The 18,592-nt window shown below is 43.9% G+C and overlaps 2 protein-coding genes across 5 annotated transcripts in view; one reads left to right on the forward strand and one right to left on the reverse strand.

The window, feature by feature from the left end:
• The window catches only part of VLDLR (very low density lipoprotein receptor), a 32,281-nt gene extending 27,259 nt beyond the window's left edge, over positions 1 to 5,022 (reverse strand). For 2 of the 4 annotated variants that reach the window (XM_054500150.2, XM_054500149.2), the window contains exon 1: positions 4,886 to 5,022. In XM_054500150.2, the coding sequence (XP_054356125.1) occupies positions 4,886 to 4,967 (82 nt within the window). In that variant the 5' untranslated portion in view covers positions 4,968 to 5,022. The remainder of the gene's footprint in view (positions 1 to 4,885) is intronic. The other 2 variants (XM_054500152.2, XM_054500151.2) reach the window with 1 other exon arrangement.
• On the forward strand, positions 4,557 to 15,051 carry LOC134737937 (serine/arginine repetitive matrix protein 1-like). Its single transcript, XM_063650131.1, has 3 exons — positions 4,557 to 5,060; positions 13,183 to 13,324; positions 14,838 to 15,051. The coding sequence occupies exons 1-3, from the start codon at positions 4,557 to 4,559 to the stop codon at positions 14,972 to 14,974; spliced, it is 783 nt and encodes a 260-aa protein (XP_063506201.1). The 3' UTR covers positions 14,975 to 15,051.
• The last annotated feature ends 3,541 nt before the right edge of the window (positions 15,052 to 18,592 follow it).

Below are 18,592 nucleotides of genomic sequence, written 5' to 3' on the forward strand. Positions count from 1 at the left end.
TACTGGATCCGCTCGCTCCTCTTCAGAGCTTCTATTTCAAGCGGTCTTTGGCTGTTTCCTGCTTTGATTCCCCTACTAGACTAAGTGCCACAAAGGAAGGAACCAGTGCTGTGGTCACTCTGTCCCCATGCCTGGTGCCATATGGTAGGTACTCAGTAGATGTACATCAAGTGGTTTCAAGAAGATGCACAAAGATGACCAACATCAATCTGCAACCTACTTAATGAACATATAGATCAGTTAATACCTCAGATCTGGGGAAGTCTTTCTTAAAAAAAATGAAAAATTAGAGGCAGTCTATAAAATAGAAACCCTGTTTATTCACATCATGTGGGAGAACTATTAAGTTCTAACGTGATATAACTCACAAATGCTGGTTATCGTCGAGGCTTTGTTATGTCCCTTGGTTGGCAAATTGCAAGTCCCCCGATCCCCACCACCTCGTCTATATACATAAAGGCTACCTAGATGCCCCCCGAGTTGGCAAAATCAGCTGCTCTAGCCAGAGGCTCCATCTTATAGTTTCCAGCATCTCTAAACTACAAAGTAGGCAAAGGATCTCTAAGCAAGCATTGAAACGTTTCTAACAGAATCTCCATACTTACTCTCACAGGACCTAGCAGGCATTCTCTTACTTAGAGACTCAAAATAACTATTGGGCCCAAGCTTTCCTAGGAGACTTCACTCAATGGGAAAAGTATGCTAAATTTATGGTCCAGGTTGAGCATCCCTAATCCGCAATCTGAGATGCTCCAAAATCCAAAACTTTGAGTGCTGACATGATGTCGTAAGTGTGGAAATTCCACACCTGACATCACGTGACAAGTTGCAGTCAAAACTTTGTTTCTTGTATAAAATCATTAAAAATATTCTATAAAATTACCTTCAGGCTATGTGTATAAGGTGTATGTGAAATATAAACGAATTTCATGTTTAGACTTGGGTTCCATCCCCAAGATACCTTATTATGTATGTGTGAATGTCCCAAAATCTGAAAAAATCTAAACTCTGTGGAACCCTTCTGGTTTCAAGTATTTCAGATAAAGGACACTCAACCTGTGTTATCACCTGCCACCTCATTTGTTTCCTGCAGTGCAGTTAGTGTACTTAACTAAGTGGTATTAACAGTGTTTAGAGTTTTTGTTGCAAGCCAATAGAAGAACTTAGCAAAGAGACACTGATTTAGTTTGAAAAATGCAGACAGTAAAATTGAGATGATTTTTACTTAAAAGCCAGATTCTCCTATAGCTAGGTTAGACTCTGCCCCAACTCTTCAGAAAAACTATCAGTCCTCAGATTTTCTAGCCCAAAACTCTTTAGGTGGCAGAAAAAAATTGTCCCTGGACTACTTACTTCTGCTTAACAAGTATATCTCGCCCATAACCTCAGTAGACAGTATTTCTGGAATGTTTGCCTTTAAAGTAGTCTATCACGCTGTTGTCCAAGTATTCTTTTGAGATTTAATTAGTAGGGACCAAACTAAGCAATTTTGAGTTTATCAACTAAGCATGGAGAGGGCAGTTGTATTAGCCACCACAAGGAGCTCCCTAAGGCAGGTACATTTACAATGAACATCATTATAGACCTCATCAAGCCCTTTAATACATTTAATTTCTTATAGACTAGTATGTGAAGGTGGTTTTCCAAATGAAAGTCAGTATCCAAAGTGAATGCAATCATTACTTTCAGTCATGTAGGCAACTGCCTCGTCTTAAACACTTTTCCCTGCACTGAAAAGAACAAATTTACATTCTGTGAGAAATAGAAAATGGGCTAGATATTTAAAAAGAATTAGCTGTATTTCTATGCTGTGTGCCAGGTCTTCAAGGTTTGGGATCAAAACCCGAAGCCATACGGCTGGGTACTATCTGTTCCCTTGATCTTATGGTCATGTTCTACTCTAGGAGTTCTTGTTAAGTCTTAATCAGTTTGATACCTCTCCTGGAGCAGAAGGGGCTTGTAACAACTTTTTTCCTCTTCCAAAATTGTAATAAAACTACTCAAGTCAAGTTTACGGTTATTCAATTTTATGACAGGTAGAGACACTTGGATCAGGTCTTCACATCTTTTGAGCATGGAGGCTGTCACCTTTGCTAGCAATGTTTAGTGTTAAATAGCAGTCTATTGTACTAAAGTCGTAATATTTGGCAGCTCTACTTGACCTTTACACATGATTTAAGTATCTGGGGACTCAGGCCATAAAAGCAATCAAAATGACACAGGACAGGCATTATAGGTAAATGCCACATAAAGTGGGCAAGAGGGTGATTCAGGGAACAAAGCTACACTAGATTTCATGAAGCTGTGACTGCCAAGGAGGGCTTGGCTGGTGACCTTCCTTTACGCAGTCCCTGCTCACATGAGTGATCAGTCTTTGATAAGGGTTACTATCATCGTCATACCTTCATTGGTGCTATCTGGATGAGCCAAGTTTACTTTCCGTGCCAACCAGTTTCCTACCTCCAGGTCTATTACTACCACCAGTAACACCAACCCACTTCTCACAATGAGGGAATTTTCTTTCTACTCTTAGGCTAGTTGCTAGCCATATATGAATAGCTCTCACAAAACCTTGGTTCGTTTAGACTCTGGCCTTAAAGAATATATCATATCACAGATCTTAATCTTGACTACTTAGGCTGGAGGAAAATGTCCTAGAACCCCCAGGAATTGTGCAATCAGGTATACCAACTTCTCATTAGCTTTAAGTTCCTTGCCAGAGTCGCAGTGCTCACCTGTCTTGTCCAGGAGTATTGTGGAACAGCACCATGTGCCAGTAGACAGAAGGGGTATGCGTAGAAGCTCCAGGGTAGAAAGTCAGCCCACATGCCCTGGGACTTTGAACTTAAGACAGATGCCAGTTGGGGTTGGTTTAGGGTCAATACCTGCCTCAGCCCAGATTTCCTCCAGTTCTGAAAGAATCTGCCTCCTTTCCTTTGAAGAATTTGTTTTTCCATTGTTCATGGCATGTCAAATATTTCACATGTGACAAAGTGAAAAGGATCCTCACCTGCCTAATACAAGGTGAACATCTGGCTTTGACTAACTCACGTCAGTAGTTTAGGTACATTCCTAGCATTCGATAAGGTAAAGTTAACCTCTAGTCTAGTGGAAGGGACATGCAGCAAAAACGAAACTTTTCTCTCACTTTCCTGGATAACTGTCCCTCCTTCTGGTATACTTTAGTGTTTTGAAATGTTACAAAAGGCATAATGCAAGTCATGGCACTATACTGAGAAATCGTTTAATAAGTTAGTATTACTCATCTATTTATGATTAATGCTAGCGTTTGAAAACGCTCGTAAGCAGAGCTTTTCTAGGCTCTCAGGCTTGTTACACATCAGATTCCATGTTCACTACACATTCGTCCTCTTCAAAGAGTCCAGGCAGGGGAAGGCATTTGAGAGAACAGCCCATAAGAGCCTGTGGAGTCTCCTACTTTCCACTGAAAATAACACTTCCCATGCTGCTCACTTAAGAGTCCGCGGAACCATGTGACCAACCTAAACGTGATCGCACCGCTAACCAATCGCAGAGGGCAGAAAGGCCAGTCCCAGTTCACACGCTCCGGACAGTGGCAACCAAAGGGCAGGGGCATTCGGAGGCTCCTTGACCACATACTTTAAAGTTCGCTCTCACTTCAGGAGCACATGACTGCAGGCAGGCAGGGCCCCTTAAGCCACCTGGCGACGGGAGCTAGGGACTCTGGAATGGGTGTTAAGGGCCTGGGCGGCTTTCAGTCCCAATTCCCTGCAGCTGGCAAGCAAGCCCCTTGGCGTCACATCTGAAGATCACTTCGGGGACGCGCTAGGATTCTGACTGAGTCCTCTTAGAAAGGCTTCCTGTCGCTTGTCCAGGAAAGCTATGAGACCCCAAGTAGGAATCCGGCTGAAGACCAGGCAGGGCCCCCAAGCCCCTGCGGCAGACTCTAGGGACCTGACAGTAGTCACCACCGCCCTTCCCAACAAGACAGGGCCACACACTCGCTCTCGCGCTGCTCCTTTGATCTGTTGTTTAGAATGAAGGCTAATTACAGTCACTAGCCTAGGACTCAATTCCTCTCGAGGAAACGTCACTGGGAAGGAGGAGCAGCAAACTAACCTGATTAAGTCTTCCTTCCACTCCCCCTCCCCGTTCGGCTACACGAGAGACCCAAGAGGTTTCCAAATGCCGCCCGAGATGTGGAAAAGGGAGAGGAGAAGCACCCAGAGGAAAGTCCTGCGTAAAGCCCCGCTCCTCCCCTACCCCGCACGCCGGAGAGGCGGCCCCGCGCCGGGGGAGTCGCAGTCTGGGTGCGCAGGCTGCGAACTGCCCTCGGCTCCGCGGAGCCTCCCGGCTGCCGCCCACCGAACGTGCGCCCGCTCACGGCCGCCGGAAGACTGTGAACCCCGGCCGGCACCTGGCGCTCGCGGTCCCCGGAGGCGCTCACCTTCGCCCACCGTCCGCTCCCACACTCCCTGAGGTTCGAGGGGCGCGCCCGGGGCTGCCGCGCACGTCTCGGCCCTCTACCTCTTTCCTAACACTCCGCCTGGCAGAGGAGGCAGAACCATTGTTCAATGCTCAGAAGCCTACATACCTCAGCCCCTGTCAAGAGGGCGAGAAACCAGGCAAAGCAGCGGCTTTGGGGGAGGCGGTGTGAGGGATCGAAGACTAGTTCAGGCGAGGCGTCAGGACACCCCAAACCCCACTGTTCCCCAAGCCCGGCTCCCTTTAGCCTCGGCGCTGACAGCTCAGAGGCGCCACCACGGAGGGGAGGGAGAGAAGGCGAGGAGAGCCGAGAGGCGCCTCCTAGGAGGCGGGTGGGCAAACGGAGACCTGCGCCTCGGGGTCTCCCGGTGCCCCGGCTGGGTCCCGCTCGCCGGCGGAGGGGCGCGTCCTCACTCACCGGTTCCGGTGGCGCCGCTCTCCCGGGGCGCCCAGCACAGCGCGAGCAGCAGCCAGAGCGCCCAGCGCGCGGACGTGCCCATGGTGCCCGCCTGGATGGTGCTGCCGCCGCCGCCGCCGCCGCCGCCGTTCGCTCCGCACAACAAGTTACCAGCCCTTCCGAAAGGAGGAAGAAGGTGGGGGAGGGGAGGGGAACGGGGGAGAAGGAGGGGGAAGGGAGCGGGGAAGAAGAGGGCACACCCTCCCCTACAACTTGCACAATCTCCTCCCCACCAACCAACCCACCCACCCACCCACCTCCCCGGGCTGCAGCAGCAGTGCAAGCCGAGCCTGCGGGCAGAAAATAATGCAGGCGCTGCAGAGGAGGGGAGGCAAGGGGAGGGGAGGGAAGGGAGAGGGGGTGGGGAGCCAAGAGCAGAAGAGAGGACAGAACAGAGAGGAGCCGGTACCGGAGCACCCACACCGGCGGCGGCTGGAGCGCCGGGTGAGGAGCGGGGAGGGGGCAGGAGGGGGAGTGGTCAACGGGAGGCGCGGCGGGCGGGCGGGAGCGCGGCGGCTTCAGCCCTCCTTTCCCTCGACGCGCTCCTCTTACACGCGCCGGGCAGCCGGGTGCCCGCGCTGGGAGTGTGCGAGTGTGAGCGTGCGTGTGTGAGTGACCGTGGTCGTGGCCGCCGCCGCTGCCACCCGGACTGCTCTAGGGGCTCGGCTGCTCTGCGCGTCCGCCTAGGGCTCACGGGGGCCCGGGGCGGCCGCTGGTTGGCTCGCGCACCGCCCTCGCCTCCAATCCCCGGTGCCTGTCCTAATTTCCTGATCCAGGGAACCTGCCGCCGCGGCAGCTGTGCGCTCCCTACAGTCATTACTGTACCCTCCCAGCAGCCTCCAGCAGAACATGCAGCAGCAGCGGTTAGCGCTGATGCAACTATCGTTGCTATTGCCGCCGCCTCCCCACTAACGGGCCGTTCACCTGGGGGGTACTTGCAGTTTCCAGGGGCAACAAGCATCTCTCTACCACCCTCTCCTGCGACCCTGAGAGAGGCTGGTAGGTAGCATCTTCTTCGGGCCTCCTCTATCCACTTAGAAAGTGATGAAGCGGAGGGGCTCCAAACGTTTGGGCTGCTCAATGTGGGGTTTGGGATGCCGGTCTCAATCGCACGCTGAGATGCCATTTTGCTGAAAACTAAATGTGTCTTTAAGTGAGAGAGTGTGTGTGTTTGAAAGAGAGTGCGCGCGGTTGTGGCTGGTCCTCTGTAATAGAACAAGACTGAAATAACCCAGCCTGGGATGAGGAGAAGGGAAATTGCTAGCGCAGCTTTGCATTTGCTCATCAACGATTATAGTTAATTGCTAATTGCACAAAATGATAGTTTGGGGGCCTGTAATTAAAAGCTTAACCTTTTCTTGTTTGGAAGAGAGGGGCCCCATACGTTTATTCCTCTTGGTATACTTTGTAACATTCAATTACAAGAATCGAGGAAAGAATAAAGGAAGCAAAGGCAAGACTCCTAGAAAGAATTGATTCTTCTTTTGTGCCTGACAGTACCTGAGTCTATAATTTGCTTTTTGTGTACTTCAGTTTTCTTGCACACTTAGCCCTGGTTGAGGTGCATTGTCTGCTGTGGTCTGTTAAGCATCTAACCAGAGTGGGAGGGCACATCGAGCGATTTCACGTTCTTAAATAAAAGGTTTTTAGGTATTTTTAAAAAGTTGTTTTTATCTTGATTCAAACTTCGAAGATTTCAATAATATCATATTCTGACTCTATTCTGTTGGTGATCTGAAGAGCAGCGGGCACTGTCTCACTGTCTTGTCCTTGCCCTGGTTCTCCTGGAAATTTGTCAAGGCTAGCAATCAGGGGAGATGTTTATTAGGAACTTACTATATCCAGGAGACACACAGGAGAGGAAAATTCCAAGTCAGGTTGTGTTTCTTTGGGCCAAAGGTATCCTGATTGTGACTGCTAAGCATGAAAGGGCTTAACTCTAGGTATGGATGGGATCTTGCACTATAGCTCATTTTGAATGCTATTTTGCCCACTCTGTGGTTACATAGTTGATACAAACTGCAGCAGCCACACAGGTTGCATGTGAAACAACTAAAATTTGTTTTTATGACATTTAGTAGTGAAGATGCATGCCGGTGTTATTCACCTAATGGCATTGAGATGTGATTGGAAAACCTTAGTGCATGATGTCTTTCATATTCTCAGGGTTCTGAAATGCCATCTGATGAGCTGCCGCTTTACAGAAGAGGAAAGGAGTAGAAGGGATGGGTGGAATCAATACAAAAAGAGGCAGCATTAATAAACAGTCATATGACTTGTTTTTAATACTTTACTAGAGATATAGGTATACTACAAGCTATACATTGATATGGTATAATAAGACTTATCTTTGAAAAATGTGTGTGAGTACTTTCTAATTCTCCAAGGGATATAAATAAACTTTCGGTGAACTTAGCTGCAGCTCTGTGTTCAATCCTGTAGCTTTTTTGTTGACTCAAAAGAAAGCATAACTTTTGGCTCCATCTCTGACTGACTGTGTAACTTGGGAAAAATCACTATGCCTCTCTGTATCTGCCTTTTGGCCTGTAAACGGAAAACAAAACCAACCCACATTATATCAAAGTGCTCCGTGGCTTCAAGGACCAGCTCTCTGCAAGGCGTTGTTTATTAGAAGAAAAAGGTTGTATGGAGAAATTCATTGGATTATGATAGAAAGTAGCTAATAACTAAAAAGATAAATTGATGATAAGTGGATATTGAAGTGGTTGAACTAACAGCTAATTGATCATAAGTGGAGACTAAAATGGTTGAACTAACTGGGTTCAGAGAAGTTGACACTGCTGGATTCCCGATGCCTTCAGGTAAATGCAGAGTAAATCCCATTCACTCCTACAATCTACCACATTCATTTATTTGTTGAAGCAACACATACTGAGCATCCCTGGCTAGCAGGCACTGTGCAAAGTAGTGGGCATACAGAAGTGCTTATCTAGGAAGCTCAGCATCTGGTAGGGGAGGCAGGCAAGTGGGCAACTGTAGTACCCTATGTATAGCACTCTGATTAAGAGATGCCTAAAGTGCTATAAGATTGCAAGGAAGAAGCAGCTATTCTGGCTGCAGGATGAAGGTATCAGAAAAGGCTTCACAGAGCGTTTGTCTCTGAGCTTTTTTCATAATTTTTACCCAGCAATCTGAATTCTCCCCACTTCTGAACACATGGTAGGATTGGACGTCCTGGCCCCCTTATGGTTGGATGGGGTCGAACGACTAACTTTGGCTAATTATTTGTGAGCCTAAGTTACAGGGTGCAACTTTCAGACTGGAGCATTTAATTGCTTATGTGAAACCCTCTCTTTGTGTCTGCATGGTGACAAGAAATGTTTTAGAGGTGGCTGCTGCATTAGCCCAGGTCTCTGAGTGATTAGATTCATTTAGAACTACCCATGTGAGTAGTTCCCTGCTGTCTACGTGTCTTTAGCACTGGTCACATAGAGTAGAGTTTAGCAAACTAGGGCTCATGGGCCAAGTCTAGCCAGTCACCTGTTTTTGTATGGCCTACAAATAAGAATGATCTTTACACTTAAAAAGGGTTTTACAAAGAAGAGGAATAGTGTGCAACAGAGACTGTATGTTGCTCACAAAGCCTAAAATATTTACCATTTAGCCCTTTAGAAAAAAAAAATCAAACAAACTTGCCAACCCCTGGCATAGAATGGGTGAGAGAGTAGTAAATCTTTGTCATCTTCATCTACTGAGATTTTGTTACCTCAGCATAACCTAGTGTTAACCTGACTGATACACCAGGGGAAGAGGGAAGGAAAACCATGGTGAGCAGAGGGCACAAAGGCAAAAGAGCAGTATGTATTCAAGGCAATGGAAGGGATTCAGGGTGGTTCAAGGGTGGAGTTCAAATGCACTAACAATGTGAAGTAAGGCTGAAGAAGAAAGGCAAGGACTGGATTAGCTGGAGTCTAGGATGTCATGCTAAAGCTTTGGATTTTATCCTATGAACCATAGTAAGGACTTGTGATAGATTTTGATCAGAGGCCTGACATCCAGTTTCTTTTACTGTGACAATGGTATGGAAAGCAACTTGTTTAGGGTGTGGGATAGGGTCAGACTAGAGGAAGAAACATTAGTTAGAGGCCCCAGTAGTGAGGGAGTGCATTCAAGAAAGTAGAGGAGGCCTGGTGCGGTGGCTCACACCTGTAATACCAACACTTTGAGAGGCTGAGGCAGGCAGATCACTTGAGCTCAGGAGTTCAAGACCAGCCTGGGCATCATGGTAAAACCCCACAAAAAATACAAAAAACTAGCTGGACGTGATGGTGCGCGCCTATAGACTGAGCTACTGGGGGTGGAGGGGGCCTGAGGCAAGAGAATTGCTTGAGCCCTGGAGGGTGAGGCTGCAGTGAGCTGTGATCATGCCATTGTACTGCTGCCTGGGTGACGCAGGGAGACCTTGTCTCGAAAAAAATAAAAATAAAAATAAGAGGAAGAAACTACTGTTTGATTAGTCAGAAGCATTCAAATAATTCCTCCATGAGATTTTTCTCCTTGTTTTTTTGGCTTTATCTCTTTGAAGCATTTTCCAAACATATATAATCCCTGTGTATCACTGGCTATGTCTGCTAAAAGTACAGATTCTCAGGCCCCTCCCTTGATGATCCTGATTCAATTGGTCTAGGGTAGAACCCAGGAATCTGTATATGTAACCCTATTCTAGTTGATTCTTAGTATTAGTCATGATTAAGAAACCGTTTCAGAGAATGACTTCTTCAGTGCTGTTTAATTGCTAAGTAGGTTTATTTCTGTCATATTTGTGTAAATTAATTTGTCAAATTTCTCCTAAGTGAGTAGGTTAGGACCCATAGAAAATGCTAAGGTGAGGCTTGTCATTATTTTTCTTCAAGGTCCTTAGACTAATAATATTGGCATCAGAAATAATCTTCAAACTAACTTGCTAATTTGTAGTACTCATCACTGTGATTTCTACCCCACAGCCTCAGCATAGAAAGTAAGAAGTGAAATGAGCTGTCCTCTTCTGGGGCCATCCCCTTCTGAAGTGTTTCGATGGTAACTTCCCAGGCCTCCATTCCATTATTTTCTAATTGTGTGACAGCCCAGGGAAATGAATGGGATTCACCCCTTCTAGGCTCCATGAGTAGGACCTGATGGTCAAAATCAGTGGGTCACACATTTTAGCTTCCATCAGAATCACTTGGAAGGCTTGTTAAAACATAGATTGTTGGGCCCCACTTCCAGAGTTTCTGAATCAGTAGGCCCAAGAATTTGCATTTTTAGTAAGTTCCCAGATGATGTTAATGCCACTGGTCAGGGAGCATACTTTGAGAACCACTGTTCTAAACCCATTGACATTACTTTCCCCCTTAGCTACTGTGATTGGTTTAAGGGCCTCAGCCAGTCAACCTATGGCCTTCCTCTGTTGGCATTGATTGGATGCTTCAGCCTTAGGCACATTACAAAAGCTAGTTCAGTTACGATGAAGCTCAGGGCTTTTGCTTGGCTAGAAAGGCATTATCTTCTAAGTAATGAGATGTGTGGACGTAAGGCTGGAACTGCTCCTGCCATTTGCCACCCTGAAGGAAGCCAGTTGGAAGATGAAACTGACTTATGGAGAAGAGGAAACTGAAATAAATGGCACTCAAATTTGTAAGCCCAAGCCCAGATCAGCTTGTTTCAAAAGCTGCCATTCTGTGGGACTTCTCACTTACCTGCACCAAAAAATTCCCTTTGTTGCTGAAGTCAGTTTAGATTGCATTTTCTCTTACTTGCTACCTAAATGACAGAAGTGCCCTCTTAAGAGATGGAATGTGCTTACCTGAAAGCAATAGGCAAAACTCTGCACATGGCCACCCAGTAGAAACCACATGGCTAACCCCTCCTGGAGGGCATTCGGAAGAGGAATACAGGTATTAGTAAGGACTGTTTTGAACAACTGTATTCTTGTGTAACCTGGCCAAATCAATTCCCCACTCTAAATCAGGGGTTAATGTGGACTTATTATAAATGAATGCCGATTGAGGGTTACAATCTGGTAACAACAAGGTTTTTGAAATTCCAAGGCCAAAGACAATTTTACACACTGCTTTTGAACAATTTTGGAAAGTAAAAAATGTGGCCAAATGTAAAAATAGTGGAAATTCCAAAATGGTTTGAATATGAGGCTAGACAAATGATTATTAACTGGAAGCAATTGTAGACCCAATAAATGTTTGTCAATGTCTTGAGACATTTTTCACTGTCATGCCTGGGGGAGATGTACTCCTGGGAGATGTACCCTCTACTGGGCAGAGGCCAGGGATGCTGCTGAACATCCTACAGTGCACAGGACTAGGCCCCACAATGAGTTATTCAGTCTAAAATGTCAATGGTGCCACAGTTGAGACATTCTGAGCTAGACTTAGGAGAAGTCAGATGGCTCTATATGTGCGAGATTTTTATCTGGGTTGTGCGGAAGGAGATTACTTAGAACTTGGGTGGCCTAATAGAAAGATGTTCTATCTCACAACAGAGCAAGGACAAGCTGGGTTTTGTCCAGTCAATGACAGATGTAAATGCAGTATCAGAGGAGGTTGTGGGTGGATTTACGGAACTGGGAGATGTAAAGCAAAACACACGTAGTTTATTTACATTTTAAGTTGAAATAGGTCAATGTAGGGCGCATTCTAGGCTTCATTGTGAACTCACCAGGGTTCTCTGTTTTGTAGGGTTGAGTTTTGTTTCCTTTGGTTTACAATGCAGGAATGAAATACTGTACCACTTATTTTTGGAAGCCCTGATAATTAATTCCTACGACTCTGGCCCCAAATTTGATTGTTCTCACTTGTCATAAATGTAATTTATAGGAGGTTTTGGAATATAGGGCTATAGCATTTAAAACACTCTTACAATGGGAGTTTCTATGGAAATAGAGGCATTGTGGCCTCTACCGAGCTAGTTAAGCATAGATTGCTTATTAGAAGATAAGAATTTTAATCTGCAAGTTAGAGTAATGCAGCAAGTTCTTTAAGTATTACCATTTCACCCTGATATTTCATTTTTGAACTTTTAAGAGTTTTGTGGAAGTAGAGAGTTGATTTATTTAATGTTTTCTTACTTGGTTATGTAAGGAGGTTTAAATTCATATTATACTGCTGTTCACATTCCTTGAAGGGCTGAGTTTCTGAATGAATATGCTTCCTTCCAGCCTGGCGATTTGGGAAGGTTATGTCCTAGCATCTCTATATTGTTTTGGAAACACATTTATGGGGAGTTCTAATGCTGGTAATGACCATGTCTGCAGAGTGGAGGGGAGGCCCAGTTTTTGAGCCTGGCTTTAGGATTATACGGTACATGTAAAAACTGCAAGTAACTCAGAATTTTTGGAGGATAGATCCCAGAGGAGATACCGGAGAGGAAGGCAAGTACAATTAAGGAAGGCATTTGTATATTGTTTGTTTGTTTATCCGCAAAGCATTTAGTAAGCCATTGAAGGTTTTTGATCAAGAGATGATTTGTTTGGATATGAGTATTTATGAATATGACTATCTGAAAAAGTGATTATGTCTGTATGGGATCTAGAGGGCACTCATGTGGTACCTGCAAGCCTTTGTGTGTTGAATGAATGCAGAGAGGCAGTATTGGTTAATGGTTAAGAGAGTGGGTGCTGGAGTGAGTCTTCCTCAGTTCAAAGCCTGGCTGTGACCTTGTGAAATCTTGGGCAAATTATTTAGCCTCTCTTTATGCCTTAGTTTTTTCACCTGAAAAATGGGGGTGGGAAGAACACCCACTTTTTATGAGGGTTGGATACATTTATAATAAAGCATTTAGAACAGTGCCTGGCATATAATAAATCAGCAGCTTCAATGTATAAGAGAGGCAATTACAGGTACGGGCCTAGGATTTGAACAATATAAGACTGTGGTCCTCAACCCTGATGGTACATTAAAGTCTCCTGGAGAGCTTTTAAGAATATCAACACAGGAACAGCTCTATCTAGGCCAACTGAATAACATGTTTGGGAGTGGGGCGTGGGGAGCTGTGGGATAGGTTTTGAATGAGAATGCACTCTTAGGGAGACAGGGATGTTGTGGTGACTGTGGCAGGAGAAACAAATGCAAATTCCTCATAGTGTTCCACAACAGCCTCCCAGTCATTGCTTTGTGCATCCTGCTCCTGGCCCAGCATCTCACATCCAGCTAGATTTCTCAGCTGTAAGGGAGCCAAGGACCATGGGAGGTCAGAAGCTGGGCACAGCTAGACTGTTTGGAAACCAGCTGGTGTCTACCTATCAGGTGATGGATTACATATCACTGGTCTCATGCCTTTACAAATCAATCTACCAACAAGGACTTGTCGAGCACCTTCTTGTGGGACCTACAGTGTGCCAGGTGACTGGAGGGCAGCAACCAGATAGCAATGTGGCTGCTCTCAGGGGTAAGTTGTTATTGTTTTGTTTGCTTTTTCTGCAGGAGCCAAAACTCAGGCTTGTTAAGTGGTAATTCATAGTGCTTCTAAGGAAGTTTCTCTTATATTTGCTGCCAATAGGAAGAGTATTATTTCTCAGAGCACTATAGCATTCATTTATCGAGTGCCCACTCAATTATGAGGCATGACAGAATTTGCCATCTAAAAGAGGAAAGACCACTTAATGATTCCTAGAGTCAGAAGTCTGGAATAAATGGATAGACAGATCAAAGAGTTAAGGGGATTCTATTGTAATTGGAGAAGCACTTTTAGCAGGAGCCAGGTCTTCCACTGAGATCTTAAAGGAGCTCTTGAATGAATTGTGTGGGAGGGAAAGTATGTTTTTGAACATAAAGAAATAGTGATTTGGCCAGGCACGGTGGCTCACGCCTGTAATCCCAGCAGTTTGGGAGGCTGAGGCTGGCGGATCACCTGAGGTCAGGAATTTGAGACCAGCCTGACCAACATGGCAAAACCCCCTCTCTACTAAAAATACAAAAATTAGCCAGGTGTGGTGGTGGGCACCTGTAATACCAACTACTCAGGAAGCTGAGGCAGGAGAATCGCTTGAAACTGGGAGGTGGAGGTTGCAGTGAGCTGAGATCGCACCATTGCACTCCAGCCTGGGCGACAGAGCAAGACTCCATCTCAAAAAAAAAAAGTGATTTTCAGCTGTCCCTGTGATAGGATAACAAGGTGTAGGCTGTAGTTTTATTGCTAAACCATGGTGGGAGCAGATTTAAGACCTGGTAGAAAGTGGAATTCTATTTTGGGATTCTGTTTCCCCCGACCTCAGGAGACATTTGAACTCTCTCAGAAGGCGTGTTTATCACAGCAATTTTCAGAGTCTCATTGTTTTTCTGAATGGACGAGGCTTGCATATGAGAGAAATAAGAAGTTTCACCCTTTGGGAGAAGTTTCCTTGTATAGTTGAAGAACTGGTCATGGTTACTGACCCAAATTAAAAGATAATTGAAGGTTAATGACCCAAATCAGACCTCGTTCCTAAATTGACTTGGATTTGCTTTGGGAAGAAGATAATGAAAGGTCATTCGGAAGCACCAGAGAGGTCTCTTTGTGGATAGAGATGGAGAGGGGAAATGTTGGGATTGGGAGAGGAAACTTGGGGAATGAGACATACCTGAGACTGCTATTGACTTTAATATTTGCTTTTTGCATTCTTAGCCATAATACCACAATTGATATTGATAACACCACAATATCAACAGTGTCCTTCTTTGCAATCAAAGCTTTCTATTTTCCTGCTATGAGAAGTAAATACTGTGAAGGCAAAAATTATGATTTAAATACTTGAAGGGCTTATGATGTTTGTGGAATTGAATTGGAATATGGGAAGAGATCTTTTAATCAGGTTTTCTTGGTGAACTCTAGGCACCTTTCAGGGCATCTACAAGGAGGATGGATCATTGTTTAATTTTCTCTCTGTATATTTCTTCTTCCCTCCCTTCCTCCCATTTGCCAGGGACTGCAAGAAAAGACAAAGAAGAGATGGAGAGACAGTTGGCTGGCATAAAGACTGCTCAAAACAAAATGACAGATGCTGGCAAGGATATGGAGAAAAGGAAACCCTTATATGGTGTTGGTGGGAATGTAAATTAGTACAGCCACTATGGAAAATAGTATGGAGTTTCTCAATAAACTGAAAACAGAACTACCATACTATCCAGCAATTTCATTACTGGGTATTTATCCAAGAGAAAAGAAGTCAGTATATCAAAGGGATACCTGCACTTGCATGTTTATTGCAGCACTATTCACATTAGCAAAGACATGGAATCAATCTAAGTGCCCATCAATGGGTGAATGGACAAAGAAAATGTGGTATAGCTACACAATGGAATCCTATTCAGTTATAAAAAAAGAATAAGTTTATGTCATTTGCAGTAACATAGATGGAACTGGAGGTCATTATGCTGAGTGAAATAAGCCAGGAACAGAAAGACAAATATCTCATGTTCTCACACTCATGAGGGAGCTAAAAAAGTTGATCTCATGGAGATAGAGAGTAGAATGACAGATAACAGAGGCTAGGAAGAGAATGGATAGGGGGGACAATAAAGAGAGGCTGGTTAATGGATACAGATATACAGTTAGACACAAGCAATAAGCTCTAATGTTTGATAGTAAAGTGACCATAGTTAACAAGAATGTATTATATATTTCAAAATAGCTAGAATGGAGAACTTGAAATGTTTCCAACACATAGTAATGATAAATACTTGAGGTGATGAGTACCCCAAATACCCTGATTGAACCATTACACCATCTATGCACATAACGAAATATCACACGCACCCTATAAATATGTGAAGTATTCATATCAGTAAAAACAGCTTTTAAAAAGACTCCTCAAAACAAGCAACAAAAGATACATGAAGATCATGGGAGATCTCATCTTTCCTTTGCAGTGATTTCGTCATAGACCTTGCCTGGCTAGAGGGGCAGTTTTCTAAATGTGAAGCAAAAAAATGATTACTATGTCTTACATAATATGAGAAGAATGTCTTGAGTTTGTGTGTTGCCTTTCTTCTGAGTAGGTTCAAAGTGCTTTGCAAACATGACATCAGTACTCCCTGGGAGGAGGCTGCAGACGAATTCTGAGGAGAATAATCCCTTTTCAGCAGTTAGGAGGAGCTAAGGCACAGATCAGCTTCCTCAGTGAATTTATGCAAAGTGTCCCCTGACTGTTCTAAGTCTCATACACAGAAGGATGGCATTAATATTTAATGTGGATAGATGAAGTCTAAGTGAGATCCTTGATGAACTCCATGTCTTATACTTTAAAAAGGCACACTGTAAACTTTTATAGTTTATTTTTTTCTTGCCAGTGGCCATTCTTAGAACTGGCCTTCCTCTAACATCTGTTTGTGGAGCAAGACAAAAATAAAATGAGAACAAAACAAGAGATACCAAGTAGTATTTGTGTTAGCATGACTTGGTACCAAATTGGATCACCTCAGGTAAAACTTGGAGTTTTAGAGGACCCCCTGAAGAGGGGAATGAAGCATCCTTTTTCCCTCTGTTGTTTTGATTAGGATCTTGTAGCAAAGTATGGCAGTTAAAAATTCTGTTAGTAACTTGAAGGAAAAATAAATCAATAGTTATAATTTGCAGCAATTATAACTTCTTTTTCTGTTTTTACAAAGAAATTTAAGTCTCATCCACTAAAGCTGCTTGTATTTCCTTTTTTGATTCTAGCCACCTAATCTCTGTCCTGTCTTCTGTTTGGCTCTCTTAAGAAATCTCGGGAGGGCCTGCCCCTGGAAGAAAGTTTATAGAATATGAAGAGAAATGGAGCTGTGCCTTATAGATCTAATATTGTTTCCTCTAATCAAGTTCACTTCAGGAGACTATTCATTGGAGAAATTACCGGAAATATTGCAGCAAGGATTATTTGGAAATTGAAGGTGAAAACAGGAACTATTCATCAGGTCAAATTCTTTTCCCATTTCCTTTGTCTCTGATATGAACTGGCTTCAGCTGGTTTGTACTAACAGGTCTCATATACTGTCAGATAGAATAGTTCTTCTATTAGAATCTTTTTTTTCCTTTTTTGTATATTTTCAAATTGATTAATATTATTTTTAATTGACAAATCATAATTGTATACATTTATGGAGTGTGATGTGATGTTTTGATATATGTATACAATGTGACATGATTAAATTAACCTAATTAACATATCTATTACCTCACTCACCTATCATATTTTATGTTGAGACATTTGAAATTCACCTTCTAGTTATTTTGAAATATACAGTGCACTATTATTGACTATAGTCACCCTGTTGTGCGATAGATCTCAAAATCTATTCCTTCTGTTTGATACTTTCTTCCATTTGATCAACAACTTTCCATTCCCTCCCTCCCCACCTCCCCCAGCCTCTGGTCATCATCAGAATCTTTCTTTTCTTTTATTTTTTTTGAGATGGAGTCTCGCTCTTTCACCCAGGCTGGAGTGCAGTGGCGCGATCTCGGCTCACTGCTACCTCTGCCTCCTGGGTTCAAGCAATTCTCCTGCCTCAGCACCCCCTAGTAGCTGGGATTACAGGCGCGTGCCAGCATGCCCAGCTATTTTTTTGTTGTTGTTTTTGTATTTTTAGTAGAGACAGGGTTTCACCATGTTGGTCAGCTCGTCTCGAACTCCTGACCTCAAATAATCTGACTGCCTCGGCCTCCCAAAGTGCTAGAATTACAGGTGTGGGCCACTGCGCCTGGCCAGAATCTTTTCCTTAATCACCAAAGTATTTCTGGTAGGAAAAGTTACTGGCCATTTAAATTTTGCTCAGCTATAAATACTTGTCCTGTATCTAGACTTGGCAGTGTACATATTTGGATTTACAACCAAAGTAGCAAGTTGACTGTGCCTTTCATGTGGTTATCTGGATTTGGGGGGTGGGGGGTGCAGGGGTAGGGTGTGTCTTTGTATTTTTCTCCCCAAAAACTCCCTGGTTAATTTTTAAAAATCTTCTTGGGGGTTTGGTGGGAGTTATTGATTTATATGGATTAAATAAGAGACTGATGTTTTGTGGCATCTATTTAAAATTTCACTGCCAAATTCATCTTCTCAACTTTTTTTTGTCATACACATAATCCATGCTGATAAATTTTCAGTGTCTTCCCTTCCCAAGCCTAAATCAACCCCTTGGTGTGGGCACTTAGAAACTCCTACCCCCACAGAAATTCCCTTTTCCCTCCAAAAATGATGTTCCCTTTTCTCACCCAGAAATACCTACTACAGTCCTGTGTTTCCTTTGGTCTTGATCTCTAGTATCATGTGGAAGTGGATCTGTGGAATTTTTGTCATTATATACGTGTTGTCATGTTTAATAAGGTTGGCGATCCCAGGAGCATTTCTCTTTTTGCCATGTAACTTTGTCTTCCTTTTGTTGTTTTTAACCTTTTCTTCAAGCGCATTGACATTTGTAATGTTTGGGACTGTAACCACGGAGCCCACAGTAGGAGGCCCCAGCGTGCACACACTTAAAGCACCCTTTAAGTGACTAATGAGGGTAATCTGTATCCAGACTATACTTATCGTGTCTTCCATAACCACTGAAATTCTACTGCAATCAGAACTTGGACCAAAAATGTTTAAAGCCTTGATAAAGTTGTGTCCTTTGGAGGACATAGCATGAACCTCTCATAGACATGACACTTTGTACTGTAATTCTTGTGTAACATGGCAGCACAGAGTCTTGGACCAGATACAAGAGA

Source organism: Pongo pygmaeus, chromosome 13 (genome assembly GCF_028885625.2).
Source record: "Pongo pygmaeus isolate AG05252 chromosome 13, NHGRI_mPonPyg2-v2.0_pri, whole genome shotgun sequence".
Lineage (NCBI taxonomy): Eukaryota > Metazoa > Chordata > Mammalia > Primates > Hominidae > Pongo > Pongo pygmaeus.

Bases quoted from the DNA above. Each gene is read 5' to 3' on its own strand.
- LOC134737937 (XM_063650131.1), top strand. From the start codon at position 4,557: ATGCTCAGAAGCCTACATACCTCAGCCCCTGTCAAGAGGGCGAGAAAC. The intron at 5,061-13,182 runs GTGGGGGAGGGG...TCTACCTATCAG, and splicing joins CTTCCGAAAGGAGGAAGAAG to GTGATGGATTACATATCACT. The intron at 13,325-14,837 runs GTAAGTTGTTAT...CCCATTTGCCAG, and splicing joins CAATGTGGCTGCTCTCAGGG to GGACTGCAAGAAAAGACAAA.